General features: G+C 48.1%; 1 protein-coding gene across 5 annotated transcripts in view; it reads left to right on the top strand.

The window, feature by feature from the left end:
* KLHDC1 (kelch domain containing 1) overlaps positions 1-15,936 on the top strand; it is a 63,305-nt gene that overhangs the window by 33,108 nt on the left and 14,261 nt on the right. For all 5 annotated transcript variants that reach the window (XM_008171628.4, XM_005303411.5, XM_005303412.5 and 2 more), the window contains exon 8: positions 6,273-6,331. In XM_008171628.4, coding sequence (XP_008169850.1) covers positions 6,273-6,331 — 59 coding nt within the window. The remainder of the gene's footprint in view (positions 1-6,272; positions 6,332-15,936) is intronic.

Raw genomic sequence — 15,936 nt, 5'->3', positions numbered from 1 at the left:
TTCCTAGAGACTCTAAGTCTAAAACAAGTAGCAGAGGTGACTTTCACTCTGAGCTTGAAACTGTAGCCACCAGAGCCGAACCCAGGTTGGTGTAATACCACGTTACAAAATTAACTCGAAATAAAATAAAATAAAAGGCTACAACTTATTGGTATCTGAAATACCGGAATCTCCTCGGTACTGATATTGCTCTGGTACACATCACATCCCCAGTGTGCTCGGCACTCTCACATTCAAAACCACCATCCAGATCTTCTCCCTTATCTAGTGAGGACGATGATGATGAGGAAAAGGATATTTACTTCTTTCTCAGCAATACTCCTCTCCCCACCTCAGACAACTACTAGACCAGACCCATTGGTAAAGACCAGATATCAGCCTGAGGGTTATGCACATAGATGGTACAGACATACATGGATGCCACACATGCCATTCCGACAACAATGGCCTTACTGGGATCCATGGGCTTACATACAGGCAACAATTTTCCAGGCCTCCTAGCACCCATAGAGAGCTCAAGATGCTCCCCATCAGCCTCGTTAAGTAGACCCCGCTTCCTCCGCCCCCCCTCCCCCAACCTCAGGACAAGACTTTTGAGGACCAGGAGGAGAGGCTGGATCAGGAAGTCACCCCACCAACCAGCTTTGTCCGGAGAGGATAAGAAAATACTATCATGCCTTCTCCACCGACAGCCAATGATTTTAATCAGTTCCAAGAACTATTTGAGAGAATTGCAGACTCACTACACATATCTTTGGAAGAAGTTATAGAGTCTTAACATAAGTTACTGGATATACTCCAAACATCAACTTCATCAAAAATTGCTCTCCCCATAAATGAGGCTCTGATGGACCCAGTTCAGGCTGTCTAGCAGACACCTGCCACAGTACCACCCACCTGCAAAAGAACAGACAAAAAGTATTATGTCCCATCTAAGGACATGGAGTTTCTATTTTCACATCCCTCTCCAAATTAGTTGGTGGTCAAGGCAGTGAATGAGTGGAGCAGGCAACATGCATACTAGAAGTACCCCGTATGATAAAGATTGGAAATGGTTAGGCCATTTTGGGTGCAAGGCCTACTTATCAGCGACTCTGCAATTTTAAATTGCCAATTATGAAGCACTGATGGCCAAATTCAGTTACACCAACTATTCAAATATGACTCAATAAATTTAGTCATCTTTGAGGGGGGAACCCAACAATTCTAGGCAATTATCTCGAAGGTCACCTTCTGGTTAGAATGGCCTTACAAGCTTCCTTAGACACAGCCGACCCAGCTGCCCGATAGATGTCTCCAGTTGTAGTCATGCGAAGGGCATCATGGCTTCACCTCTCGGGATTTCCTGAAGAGATACAATCTATGGTTGAATATCTTCCCTTCAAAGAATCGAAACTGTGGACAAGATGGATGAATCCCTTCATTCCTTAAAGGATTCAGTCTTTACGTATCTACATGCCTGCGCAAAAGAGAAGCCCAAATAAATATCATTCTGCACAGTGATAGAGACCTGCTCCATACGTTCCTCTGCAGAGACCATATGATTTGCAAAGACAGAGGGTTACGAAATGTAGGCCACCTCCATCTCACCTCCACTGCTTTCCCCAGTCCCATCTGCTTCAACCACCATCAGTTTGGAGACTGCCTGACCCCATTCTACCCAATATGGCAGAGTATCACCTCAGATAAGTGGATGTTAGAAATTATCAGCACCAGATACTCAGTTCAATTTATTTCCCTCCCTCCTTCCCGCCCTCTCTCCCCATCCTACTTCAGGGACCTCTCTCATTAGAACCTTTTATGGAAGGAAATAAACCACCTCCTGCCCTTGGGTGCTGTTGAACCTGTTTCGATACAACACAGAGGGGTTGGCTTTTATTCCAACTATTTCCTAATCTCGAGAAAGAACGGTCAGTGGACACCCATTCTAGATTTGAGAAACTCATCAAAGTACACTAATTCAGAATGGTCACATTAGCAACAATAATCCTAGCGCTGGAACGGGGGATTGGTTCTTAACTCTCAACCTCCAGTATGCATATTTCCACATCACCATACATCCATCAAACAGGAGATTCCTCAGATTCGTTCTGGAGCAGGATCACTACCAGTACAAGGTACTTCTGTTTGGCCTTTCTGTGGCACCCGGAGTGTTCTCCATGCACTTCTGCAAACAGGGAATTATGATATTCCCATACTTGAATGATTTGTTTATTCACAGCCCCCTCTCGAGATGATAACATAGCAGCAACACAAAGGACAATGGCCCTTTCCTCACAAGTAGGCCTCCAACCAAACATTAAAAAATCAATACTGATACCTGTACAGCACCTAGAATTTATTGGGGCCTACCTCAATGCAGTAGAGGCCAAAGCCTCATTGCCAACTGTAACAGGGTGGCACTCACCTCTCGCAAGCACCCCCATTGGCAGAGTGCGTGTGCCCACCCTTTCTGTATGCCTTGCGGTGAGTCTTCAGCAACTGAGCCCTCCAGCCAAGTCACACACAGTCTGTATTTGAAATAAAAAGCCGTACCTTCCGGTGTACAAGTCCAACAGAGGCCTCTCTCAGTGCCCTCTGTAACATCTCTTTACCTGCAGCCCTATCCTTGGGCTTGCTCTTCAATCAGTCCAGCAAGGCTTATCATAGTACTCTGGTTCAAACGGTCTCTCAGCCCCTTCTATACTCTCTCAAATTGTCCCTGCTCTGATATAGAACCGTGCCCCAGGGCTCCCTCCCTGGAGGCAACGTTTTCGCCCTCTTGGGGCCCTTCTGGACCCAGCTCTCCTGCTGGGCCACTAAAAGAATTCAGTTCCCCCTTCTGGGGTGCATCAAAAGTCCAGGCCACTTCCCCAATGGCTAATGGTGGTGGCAGGGGGAACATGCGGGCCCATCCACTACTCCCAATCCCAGCCTAGGGACCTTATAGATAGCAGCCATCCACTGCATTCCTTTAAATAAACTGCATCACTGCTACAATTCCCTGGGCCACTTTCCCTGGCCCCAGCACATTCTTCACCATTATCTCAGGGCCTTGTCCTGGTTGAGTCCCAGCAGCCAGCCCAGAACGCCGTCTTGCTCCCCTCCCCCATCTCTGCTAGCACTGCTCTGTTCAAGGTCCTGTAGTTCCCTCAGCCAGCCAGGCACACCACCCACACTCCTCCAACTCCAGGAACTGAACTCACTCTGACCCTGCAGCTCTTTTTATACTAGCCTGCTGGGCCCTGATTGGCTGCTCCCTGCAGCCCCTTCTGATTGGCTGCGTCCCATACAGCCATTCTAGGCAGTTTGGAGGACTCTCTCCACTGCCCTTTTCGGGGTGGGGAGAGAAGTGGCAGGACCGTGAGGCCCAGGGCCGGCTCCAGGCACCAGCCCACCAAGCATGTGCTTGGGGCGGCACCTGGAGGGGGGCAGCGCGGCGCGGCGCTCTGGCCCGAGAGCGGGGCTGCGACTGGGCTCGCCGCCCTCCCCGCAGTGCTCCGGCCGCCGGGGAGAGCGGAGCCGCGGCGGGCTCGCCGCCCTTCCTCGGTACTCTGGCCGCCGGGGAGAGCGGAGCCGCGGCGGGCTCGCCGCCCTCCTCCCAGTGCTCTGGCCGCCGGGGAGAGCGGAGCCCCGGCCGGGCTCGCCGCCCTCCCCCCGGCGCCCTAGCCGCCAGGGAGAGTGGAGCCGCGGTGGGCTCGCCGCCGGGGAGAGCGGAGCCGCGGCGGGCTCGCCGCCCTACTCCCAGCGCTCCGGCCGCCAGCGGAGCCGCGGCGGGCTCGCCGCCCTCCCCCCGGCGCTCCAGCCAGTCGGGGAGAGCGGGCCCGCGGCCAAGCTCGGCGCCCTCCCCTGCTGCGCTCCCCGTGGGGGGGAGGGGCACGCGGCGGGAGGCTTTTTTGCCTGGGGCAGCAAAAAAGCCAGAGCCGGCCCTGGTGAGGCCTCCAGTAGGAGGCCTCAGGGCCTAGTCCACCCCGTCACACTAACTCACAGATTTACCCCCCCTAATCAATTTGATCTCTACAGTGCAAACCAGCCCACAGGTATCAGCCAGAACATGCTTACAACTAGGACATATGGCAGTGACCACCTTTGTTGTAAGACATGCCAGACTACATATGCGCTGCCTTCATGAGTGGCTCAGGACAGTATACAGTACGCACAGACACAATTTGAACAAGTGTCTTTCAATGACAGTCACAGTCAAAAGCTTACTAGACTGGTGGACAAAACCCCACAAAGTATGTTTGTCACAGAATCACCTCTGTCACTAATATTGACAACAGACACGTCTCTGTTGGGTTGAGGAGCACGTTTGCAAAATTACAGAGTACATGTCAACTTCAGAGTCAACTTTATACATCACCCTACTGCAACTCCAAGAAGTCCGGAATGCATGTTCACAATTTTTATCACTGGTCGGAAACAAGGACATAAGGATAATGACCGACAACATTGCTTCCATATTTTACATAAACCATCAAGGGGGAGCAAAGTCACAATCTTTGTGTGTTGAAGCACTGAAATTATGAAATTGGTGCATTCGCCACAACATCAACATCTCAGTGACTTACCTACCGGGCGATTACAACACCACAGTAGACACACTAAGCAAAAAATTCTCACAGGAACACAAATGGGAGATAGATACCATGATCCTATACAAGCTATTCAGATGTTGGGGATTCCCAAGTATAGACCTTTTTGCCACACCCGAGAACATCAAATGCCCACATTTCTGTTCAAGAGCAGGACTGAGCTACTGTTCTCTGGGGGTTGCCTTCCTCATCAAATGGGACACACATCTGCTATACGCCTTTCCACCGATCCCCTTAATACCCAAAGTAATACGCAAAATAAAAGAGGAACAAGCCAGAGTCATCTTGATAGCCCCAACATGGTTCAGACAAACATGGGTCCCTTACCTTGTACGGATGACAGTATGCCCACCAGTCATTCTTCACCCTGTTTCACATCCCCTGTGTCAGGATGCAGGCCAGACTCGCCACCCAAATCTAGAGATCCTCCACCTGAAGGCATGGCTCCTGCATGGTTCCAGAATACTGAGATGACCTGTTCTGAAGACATAAAGGAGATACTATTAAATAGCAGAGAAGATTGACTATGCGGTCTACTTACCTGCACAAATGGAAGAGATTCCACATTTGGTGCGCCTCGGCTATCACTTCACCCTTGCCACTGATACTGGACTACATCTAGGGCCCTACCAAATTCACGGTCTATTTTGGTCAATTTCATGGTCATAGGATTTTTAAAATAATAAATGTCATGATTTCAGGTCTTTAAATCTGAAATTTCACAGTGTTGTAATTGTAGGGATCCTGACCCAAAAAGGAGTTGGGGGGGGGGGGGGGGTTGCAAGGATATTGTAAGGGGGAGTTGTGGTACTGCTACTCTTACTTCTGCGCTGCTGCTGGCGGCACTGCCTTCAGTGGGCAGCTGAAGAGCGGCAGCTGCTGGCTGGGATTCCAGCTCTAAAGGCAGAGCCACCAGCAGCAGCAGTGCAGAAGTAAGGGTGGCATGGTATGGAATTGCCACCCTTCTGCAATGCTGCTGGTGGGGCGCTGCCTTCAGAGCTGGGTGCCCGTCAACAGCCACTGCTCTCTGGCTACCCAGCTCTGAAGTCAGCGCAGAAGTAAGGGTGGCAATACTGCGATCTCCTTAAAATAACCTTGCAACCCCCTTGTAATTCCCTTTTGGGTCAGGACCCCCAATTTGAGAAACACTGGTCTCCTCGTGAAATCTGTATAGTATAGGGTAAAAGCACACAAAAGATCAGATTTCACAGTCCATGGCACATTTTTCAGGGCCGTAAATTTGGTAGGGCCCTAACTATATCCTAGAACTAAAAAAATCAGGACTATCCTCAAGTTCAATTAGAGTTCATCTCACTGCTGTTATGGCTTTCCAACGCAAGATTAGCGGACATTCAGAATAATCTCCAAAAGCAGCGCGAGATGGGGAAGCGCATGTGTGGTCCAAATGGGCACTGCTACTGAAAATCTCCAATCACAGGCGCAGAGAAGCAGACTCACATAAAGTGGAGCACCGACAGGGACACACATCTCAAAGAACCTCAGTTACTGCACAGGGTGAGTAACCCTCTTTTTTGATCTGGGGAATTTTCAGACTGTTGTGCTGAGCTACATGGGTACAAATTTCTTTTCATACTATGTATTTAAGTAACATTCTATCTAGGAAGATCTCTACTTTATCATATGCCTATTTAAAACACCTGTTTTTGAGTAGTTTTTTTGTTTGTTGTTTTGTTTTAGCAAACTAGAATGAGTGATTTGCACTGTCTGAATTTAGACACTTGGATTTGGTCTGGAAGGTAAGTTTGGCCATGTGCCACTTAGTTATAAATAACAGATTGGAACTATTTAACAGTAGGTTTTAATGCTATTATAGTAGCTTTTCTGGGAAGAGAATGGGAGGTTTTGAACTATTTCAACAGCTGTTACATTATTATTTCAATTTAATTTGATTTGTAGTGGTTACTAAACTGTTCTCTGTTGTGCTCCAAGGACCACTGATGCTATCAGGCAAATTTTCAGCATAGCTTTTAGTGATTTAGTTGCCTCATTTTCAGATATGGGCAAATTACCACAGATTATACTGAAATTTTACTTTCATATGTCTTTTTAACATTACAGTCTCTATAGGTCTTATGTTATGTAGATAAGACTCTTCTTTATAGTCTAGATTGGGGAAAGGTTTTAATGTATATCAAGACAAACATTTAAGGAAACCCCCAAGGAGGAGAATTTACAAGAGAAGAATCTTTCATAAATATTTCCTTTTTGATAAAGTTTGTCAAATTATTTTTTTGCTTCCTATTATTACGCTTGGTAGGGAGCATTTATGATAGCACCCACTAGATAAGAGGAGTCACTGTTTAGATATTGATTTTCATGTAGCTGTTTTAGACAAATAGGAACTGACGTTTGATGGCCATTGTGTCTGTTCTTCCCTATGTTGCCTAACTGTCATTTCATGCAAGGCAGGGGAATATAGTGTCTTTGAGTGTGTGTCCATGTGGATCCTACTCTAAGTGCACGTGTCTTTTGCACAAGATCAGAATCTTTGAACAACAGTGTCCTTTGGGCCACTCCTGCACCTGCATGGTCTTGCACCCCTCACCATCATCCAATGCAGAGCGGCTGTGATCACCCCCTCAGTTCCTTGTTGTCCATTGCAGCGAGACAAAACAACCAGTGTCTGCTGCTACCACTTAGTGGAAATTTCTTCTCCTTCGATATTTGTCATCTAATTAGTCAGTTAGGGTTAATTTCCCAGTCAAATCATCTTTTTTCTTTAACTTTTTTTTAAAACATTTAATTTTTCTCTGGTGCTTTGCATCACTATTGTAACCTACAGTGGCAGATTCTAAGCCTTTGGGCTTCTTGTGATGGACTCATTCCTTGGACTACAAGCTGTCAGGAACAGTATCCCTGATGAGGCCACAGCATGCCTGGTGGCTGAGCTTTGTGACTTTGTCCTCACCCACAACCACTTCAGATTTGGGGACAACTTATACCTTCAAGTCAGTGGCACTGCTATGGGTACCCACATGGCTCCACAGTATGCCAACATTTTTATGACTGACTTAGAACAATGCTTCCTCAGCTCTCGTCCCCTAGTGCCCCTCCTCTACTTGCGCTGTATTGATGACATCATCTTATGGACCCACAGAAAGGAGGCCCTTGAAGAATTCTACCTGGACTTCAACAATTTCCACCCCACCATCAACCTCAGCCTGGACCAGTCCACACAAGAGATCCACTTCCTGGACACTATAGTGCAAATAAATGATGGCCACATAAACACCACCCTATACCGGAAACCTACTGACCGCTATACGTACCTACATGCCTCCAGCTTCCATCCAAGACACATCACATGATCCATTGTCTACAGCCAAGCCCTAAGATACAACCGAATTTGCTCCAACCCCTCAGACAAAGACAAACACCTACAAGATCTTTATCACGCATTCTTAAAACTACAATACCCACCTGGGGAAGTGAGGAAACAGATTGACAGAACAAGACGGGTACCCAGAAATCACCTACTACAGGACAGGCCCAACAAGGACAATAACAGAACACTACTGGCCATCACATACAGCCCCCAGCTAAAACCTCTCCCGCGCATTATCCATGATCTACAACCTATCCTGGAAAATGATCCCTTACTCTCACAGACCTTGGGAGGCAGGCCAATCCTCGCTTACAGACAGCCCCCCAACCCGAAGCAAATACTCACCAGCAACTACACACCACACCACACCACAGAAACACCAACCCAGGAACCAATCCCTGTAGTAAACCTCGTTGCCTACTCTGTCCCCATATCTACTCTGGTGACACCATCAGAGGACCCAGCCACACCATCAAGGGCTCATTCACCTGCACATCTCCTAATGTTATATATGCCATCATGTGCCAGCAATGCCCCTCTGCCATGTACATTGGCCAAACCGGACAGTCCCTCCGCAAAAGAATAAATGGACACAAATCGGACATCAGGAATGGTAACATACAAAAGCGAGTAAGTGAACACTTCAGTCTCCCTGGTCATTCTATTACAGATTTAAAAGTCACTATCATTGAACAAAAAAACTTCAGAAACAGACTTCAAAGAGAAACAGCAGAACTAAAATTCATTGCAAATTTAACACCATTAATCTGGGCTTGAATAGGGACTGGGAGTGGCTGGCTCATTACAGAAGCAGCTTTTCCTCTCCTGGAATTGACACCTCCTCATCTATTATTGGGAGTGGACTACATCCACCCTGATTGAATTGGCCCTGTCAACACCGGTTCTCCACTTGGGAAGTAACTCCCTGCTCTCCATGTGTCAGTATATAATGCCTGCATCTGTAACTTTCACTCTATGCATCTGAAGAAGTGAGGTTTTTACCCATGAAAGTTTATGCCCAAATAAATCTGTTAGTCTTTAAGGTGCCACCAGACTCCTTGTTATTCCTCTTACAGTCAGCCATAACCACAACCTTTTTGTCTTAACAAGAACCGGGTGCCAGACCACTGTTCAGTTTGCCATTCTTTTTTTTACCAGAACAAGGAAATCCAAGGACATTTGGTTAAAGTTGTATCTTCTTGAGATCTCAGTGAGAGAAATTTCAGACTTTGAAAAAAGGGTATTAACATCTAAAATGGGATCGGTCACTTCTAAGTCACAGCTAGGCAGTGCCCCTATTAGCTGGCATGCAATACTTAACTTCCAAAGAAAAAAGGGGGTCTTCGTCCTATCCTAGATCTGAGAAGAGTGAACAAATATATACACCGTCTAAGATTCAGAATGGTAACATTCTCCATCATCCCTTCTCTTCAGGCTGAAGACTGGTTTGTGGCTCTTGATCTTCAAGACATGTACTTCCATACTGCAATCCATCCAGCCCACAGGAATTATCTTTGATATACAGTAGAGCCCAGTTATTACCAATATAAGATTGTACTATTCAGCCTGTCCACAACACCAAGAGTCTTCACAAAATGCCTAGCTGTTGTGGTGGCCCATCTGAGGAGACATGCCATTCACATCTATCCATATCTAGACAATTGGCTGATCAAAGGCAAGTCTCATCAGGAAGTTGTCACAGCCCTGAACTATGTCTTTCACTTCTTCAGATAGCTGGACCTCGTGATGAATTACAAAAAATCCTCCCTCAACCCATTATAGACAATAGAGTTTACAGAAGCCTTAATCAACTCCATATTGACAAAAACATACTGTCATAGGAGGACTGGCCCCTTTAAGAGGCAGCAGGCCCATCCACCTGTGCCTGGTAAATTGCCTTCTAATGGGACTGAAGAGAAGACACCAGTCATATATAAAGGGTCAGGCAGCAATCGGGAATGGGGAGACAAGAAGGAGTAGTTTGGATTTAGTGGAAGGTCCCAAGAGAGAGCAAGCTGCTGGAATTCTTCCAGAGAGCAATAGTGGAGAGTTGTTGCAGGAAGAGAGTTGGTAAAAGCACAGAGCCAGGACAGCAGCAGAGGAAGTTTGCCCACTGACCTCTTTTGAACCAACGAGGAAGGAATATCCAGGTAAACAATCATATGGGCTGGTGTTCCAGACAAGTAACAGGGAGCTGGGAAGAACCCAGGATAACCTAAGAGCTTAAGAGTCGAGAAAGCTCAGAACCAGGACAGCAATGGAGGGAAGTTTGCCGGCTGACATCTTTGAGCTTGTCTCCTTCAGGGAGAAGGAAGTCCAAGAGAATAATTTTGATCTGTAGGAGAACCCAGGAAGGACTAAGCACATAAGCCCAGTGTGGGCAGACCTTGGTTACTTTTGCATTTTTGCTAAACGCAAGGCAGGCAGACTGTTTGTTTATTTTGCACTTTTCATTTGGGCTTCGAGTTTGGCTAGGGTACACCTGGAAGAAATTTTGGTACCCACCAATCTGATTAAAAAAGGGAGACTGAAGAAGAGATTGGCTTTTATATTATGATGATGGACTATACGTTGGGGGGTTATTTTGAAGCATTTATGTTAATAAATTAGCCCATAGAAAAGGCATTATTGAACAAAACCCTGAAGATGGAGTTTATGAAGACCTGTATGTTGGAGCACTGAGGCTGTGGCACCTCTAGCCAGAGGGGACACTCCAGGAGGACCTGCCTTGTTACACATACCTTTCTGAGTACAGATTTCACCCTCACTAGATGACCACCAGCATCAAAATGAATCCACCAACCACAATAAGAACCTGCCTCAGACTCCTAAATCACATGTCAGTATGCATGTATGTGACACCGGTAGCCAAACTTAATCTACATGCAATACAATATTGGCTAAGGTTCGTGTTTCACTCTTTGGATCATCAAATGAGCATGCACATTGTGATTTCCACTCACATTCTGTCATTGAATTGTTGGTCCGACCCAAGAATGCTCAGAATGGGGTCCCCTTCTCTACACCACCTCCTTAAAAGACACTGATGCAGATCCATCAGGAACAGGTTGGGGCATATCCCTGGACCATCTCCAAATACAAGGAATTTGGGTTCAAAAGAACATGATCCTACACATAAATATTCTAGAATTACAAGCAATCAGATTAATTTGCATAGCATTCCTACCTGTTTTAAAGAATTCTGCTATGCAGGATCTCACGGACAACACATTTAAAATGTTTTATGTAAATAAGCAAGTAGGTGCCCACTCACCACCCCTTTGCCAGGACAGAATCAAGTTGTGGACATGGTGTAAAAAACATGGGATAACCCCAATAAATCTCCATCTCACAGGAGCCAACAATGATTTAGCAGACTTTGTAAGTAGACAATCAACCCTGAATAGTATCGTGCCAATATCCGAGATGCCAACCCTTCCTAATTTTCCATAATCCTCCTGATTTTTATATGTAATTACAAAATTACTAATTCAGGCTTAAATCTACTATTTTGCAAGCACACACATTATACACATACACACAAATATCATCTGTTTGTCACTCTCAACCACTCAGTTCCGACAAACACAGCAAATAGCGCCTCGGCCACAGGGAGCATTTTTCTCCAACATCTCTATGGCATATGCTCAGAGTAAACAGTGAGGTTCTGATTTGAGGCAAGCTGTGGCGATTTTGAAAGTGTTGGGGTGCTGGTGGATTCACTGTCCAGACCACAGGCTGCATATTGCGTTCTGACTATCCCATGTGGACCCTGATGGACTATGTTAATGCACTGTAGGTGTGACAGATAAGGCAATTCCTGCCATATCCATTAGAGACCTTATTGAATTAAGTTTAAGTAGCTTTGGGGGGTCCACTGTATTAAATGAATATCTTACATACAATCCCAGCTCACAATAATGTATATAACATTTCTAGGGGGAGGTGAATGCAAATTTCCTTCCTCTGGTTATGCAGAATCTCAGCTTTTTGAAGCTACTCCCAGAGGGGAGGACCACTGTCTACTAATTATCTGTTCCCGGAATCTGAAGACCAAAGGCCCAAAGCTATTCATGGGGATGCTTGTTCTGAGCTAAGGCTGTTATGAACTTGTAACCACAGGGAAACCCCTTTGTGGAGTTTGAAGGACAGACTCCTACAAGAGCTCTTGTTGGAGTTGGGGGTGATCTCTGGTAAGCTTTTTAGCATGTTTGTAGGTTCTTTTATTGCTTTAATGTGGTTTCTCTGTAATGCTTTCACTTTAAGAATAACATGCTGGTTTATAAAGAGCTGTTTGGTAACTTATAACTGCTAGCAATTATCCTAGATTCAGGCTTAAATCTAGAAAATAAAGCACAGACTGGCCTGGTTGGTCAATCTGGCTTGCTGGGGCTATCACAATGTACCCGGGGAACTGTGCAGCCTAGAAAAACCCTGGTCGGGAGGGAGAGAGGTGCAGGTGTCTGTCCAAGAGAAGTGATGCCTGAGGAGCCAGGAGCCTAGAATGGGTGCCTTCAGGGGACCATAGAAGGGGAATACAGGTGCAGTTGCCCTGAACTATGACGCTAAATATGTAGAGTGCACCAGCAGGGCCTACACAGGATAGGTGGAGCTCAACATGCAGCTTGGGCAGTGAATCCAGCGCCCCAGACCTCACTGACAGTTGCCACGGCTTGCCGTCTGTTAGACCCTCACTGCGCAGTCTGTGGGGAAGGAGAAGCCAGAGGCGCAAATGAAGGCAGCAGTGGAGGTGGAGAGAGGGAATGCGACAGAAGAGGTAGAAGAGAAGGAGGATCATCCTGGAAAGGACGTCCAGGCCTTGGACTGACCAAGCCCTAAACTTCATAGGAGGGCAGCTTTCCTAGAGCCAATCCTCCCCTTCTTCCTCTTTGGGGGATGGGGCTCAAGGACGCAATGAGGGTGGGGCCCAGGGACTAAGATCCCTCTAAGCTGCGCAGCTGTGAAGCAGGCTGTAAGGGCCGCGCAGCAGGCTATAAAGGGCCACGCAGCCACAGAGGCCAGGAGAGGAGAGAGGTAGGGCATGGGGAGAGGAGCAAGTTGGGGCTTGCAGGGCTGCTGCGGGCCCCTCCCCCAGAGCTCTGTGCTGCCAGCGGGGAGGGAGAGAGGGGAGGGGCCCCTCTCCCAGAGCTCCGTGCTGCTGGTGGGGAGAGGCCAGGGGCCCTTCCCCCGGAGCTCCATGCTGCTGGCGGGGAGAAGGCTGCGGGGAGTCCTCTGGCCCCGGCCCTGGGGCAGCTGCACCCCAAACTCCTCATCCCCGGCCCCAACCCAGAGCCCGCACCCCAACCCCCTGACCCAGCCCAGAGCCCCCTCCCGCACCCTGAACTCCTCATCCCCACCCCCACCCCAGAGGCCACACCCCCAGCCCATAGCCCGCTCCCCAACCCTCTGCCCGACCCCTGAGCCCCCTCCCACTCTCCGAACCCCTTGGCCAAACCCCTGCCACACATCACTTCTATATTGGTGCACATAACAAAATTCATTCCACACATGCACTTAAAAAATTAGAGGGAACACTGCCCAAGGGTCCAACTCTGTCCCTTCTTGGTTTCTCCACAGGGAGAGGAGAGGATGAGGAGAGAGAGAGAGCGGTTCCAGTTTCTGAGAAGAGAGGGAAAGGGGGAGGGAGAGGTCCAAGCAACCTCCCTAATGTCCCAAAAAGTCTCCGAGCAAGGTTGGCCAAATCTCAGTGTGACTCTTCCACCTCCTCCAGAAAAAGCGTGGATTGGCAGGGAGTTGGTGCCAGCGCATGCGATGGCACGGGTTTGTCTAATCCTTCCCCCGCACCAAGTGCAGAGGTTAGAAACCCCATACAGTTGACTCTGGTTCCATCTTCCAGGTGTGCATTGAGTCCGGTGCTGACAAGAGAGATGCTGGCACTGACTGGTTTCCATGTCGGCCGTGTACCAGGCAGCTACAGACCTTCTCTGTCTGTCCTGTTGATTGAATGAGCTGCTGAAGCCTTGGGTCTGTTGGCATTGCACCCCAATGTTCGCCTTCCACAGGAAGCAGGGACAGGATCAGGATCAGTACAAGGGACCTCTGTATTGGGAATCTCATCGGCACCGCAAATGCTTCGGTGGCAGCTTTCTGTGCCCTTAACATCGGTATAGCCAGACGCTCTGGTACTGCTGTTGACTTTGGGACTGACACTGCTTCCGGCATTAGCATACTTGGTACCAACGGTACAGCTTCCCTTGGCAGCACCGCTTCCTGCCTCGTTCTGGGCAAAGAAAGAGTCAGACCAGTTACTCCCTCCCTCTGGTCTCGCTCTGTCTTTATCTCCTGCATCCCGAAATTCCTCAGCATCTGAGTTGGGGTTGTTATCCTCCCACTCTCAAATGCTTGACCAGCATCCGGGACCACTGGTGGACCATTACCAAGATTGGCGCTCATCTCCTGGTCAGGATGGAGGCCCCTGACCCGGTGCCTACTGGTCACCAATGCCTAATCCATGTCAGGCCTCCATAGAATCTGTCGGATGCTCCTCAGTCATGAAGCTCCCACTCTTCATCTCGCTCGAAGGTGAGATTGCCAACCAGGTCTGCAGTGGTGACCACAGGCACCGGCGGTCCTTCTGTCCACACTGGAACAGTATCTTGCTTTCGCTCAGTTAAGGGCCTCGTCTTTGTCTCCAGACAGTTCTGTGCTGCCTGGCTCATCCTTTCCTTCAGTACCAGAGAAATTTAAGATGTACCAAGACCTTCTGCAGTGTGTAGCTTGCTTCCATCAGTATCCCAGTGGTGTTCTCTTGCACAAATTAGTGGATATCCTGCAGCCATCTGCCCCTGGGAGAGTCACCCTCCCTATCAGTGATATGCTCCTTGAACTGACTACAGCCTTGTGGAGCACACTGGCTTCGGTACTGCCTGCAGCTGAGGTGCAGATCTAGAGAGAAAGTTCTTACTCACGTTGGCACCATGCTGCTTTTGCTCAAGCACCTGGGTCTCAGCCTAAACACTGGGAAGTCAACCTTGGCTCCCACTCAAAAAATCGAGTTCAGTCGGACCCTGTTAGATTCCACAACATTGAAAGCATTTCTGCTGACTGACTGTTTTCAGACTATTGCCTCAGTCTGCAGTCTCAGCTTTCCGTGGCAGTTCAGATGTGTCTGAGGCTCTTGGGCCACATGTCCACTTGCATGCAGGTGGTGCAGTTGCAAGGTTGTGCCTTTTCTCCCCTTCAAATGTGGCTCAAGATGATTTACCATCCTACTCTTCACCCTCTAGACAGACTGGTTCATCTGTCTCCTCTGAACTCCTTGCAGCAGTGAATGCATCCAGAGAACATTTGGCAACATGTTTCCTTTGTCTCGTCCTCCCCAACCAGGTCAATTGTTACTGATGCCTCCCTGATGGGATGGGGTGCACACTTGGGGTCACTGAAAGTGTAGGGACTGTGTTAGGAGCAGGAGGCCTTACTCCATATCAATATGCTGGAGCTTCAGGCCATCTACAATGAATGTCACACTTCTCAGGACCATATCAGAGACTCAGTGGTTCACATACTTACCAACAATACCAACGTGATGTATTATGTGAACGAACAAAGGGAAGCACACTCCAGATTGCTCTGCCTAGAAACAATCAGGCTTTGGCAGTTCTGCATTGAGGAAACCATTACTCTGATAGCTATTCACTTATCCAAGGTTCATAATCATCTCATGGCCCATCTCAGCGGGTATTTTTCCCTGAGTCACAAATGGTCCCTGAAGACAAGTGTCCTCTGGGTCACCTTCACAGCTTGGGGCATCCCAACGATCGACCTGTTTGCTACAAGGGACAACAGGAAATGTCGTCTGTTCTGCTGTCGAGGGGGCGTCAGTCCAGGCTCCCTATCCAAGGCTTTCCACCTCAGCTGGCAGTGGGCTCTCCTCTATGCCTATCTGCTGGTCCCAGTCATCCCTCAGGTCATCCTTGGATCCTTGCACTCACTCCTTGTATCTCATAGTATGGCTGCTGCATGGCTGAATGAGGAGGAAGAACTGCGTTCAGTGAC

Source organism: Chrysemys picta, chromosome 4, assembly GCF_011386835.1.
Source record: "Chrysemys picta bellii isolate R12L10 chromosome 4, ASM1138683v2, whole genome shotgun sequence".
Lineage (NCBI taxonomy): Eukaryota > Metazoa > Chordata > Testudines > Emydidae > Chrysemys > Chrysemys picta.
Note: the sequence above shows the minus strand (reverse complement) of the source record. Positions and strands in the feature narration are given on the sequence as shown.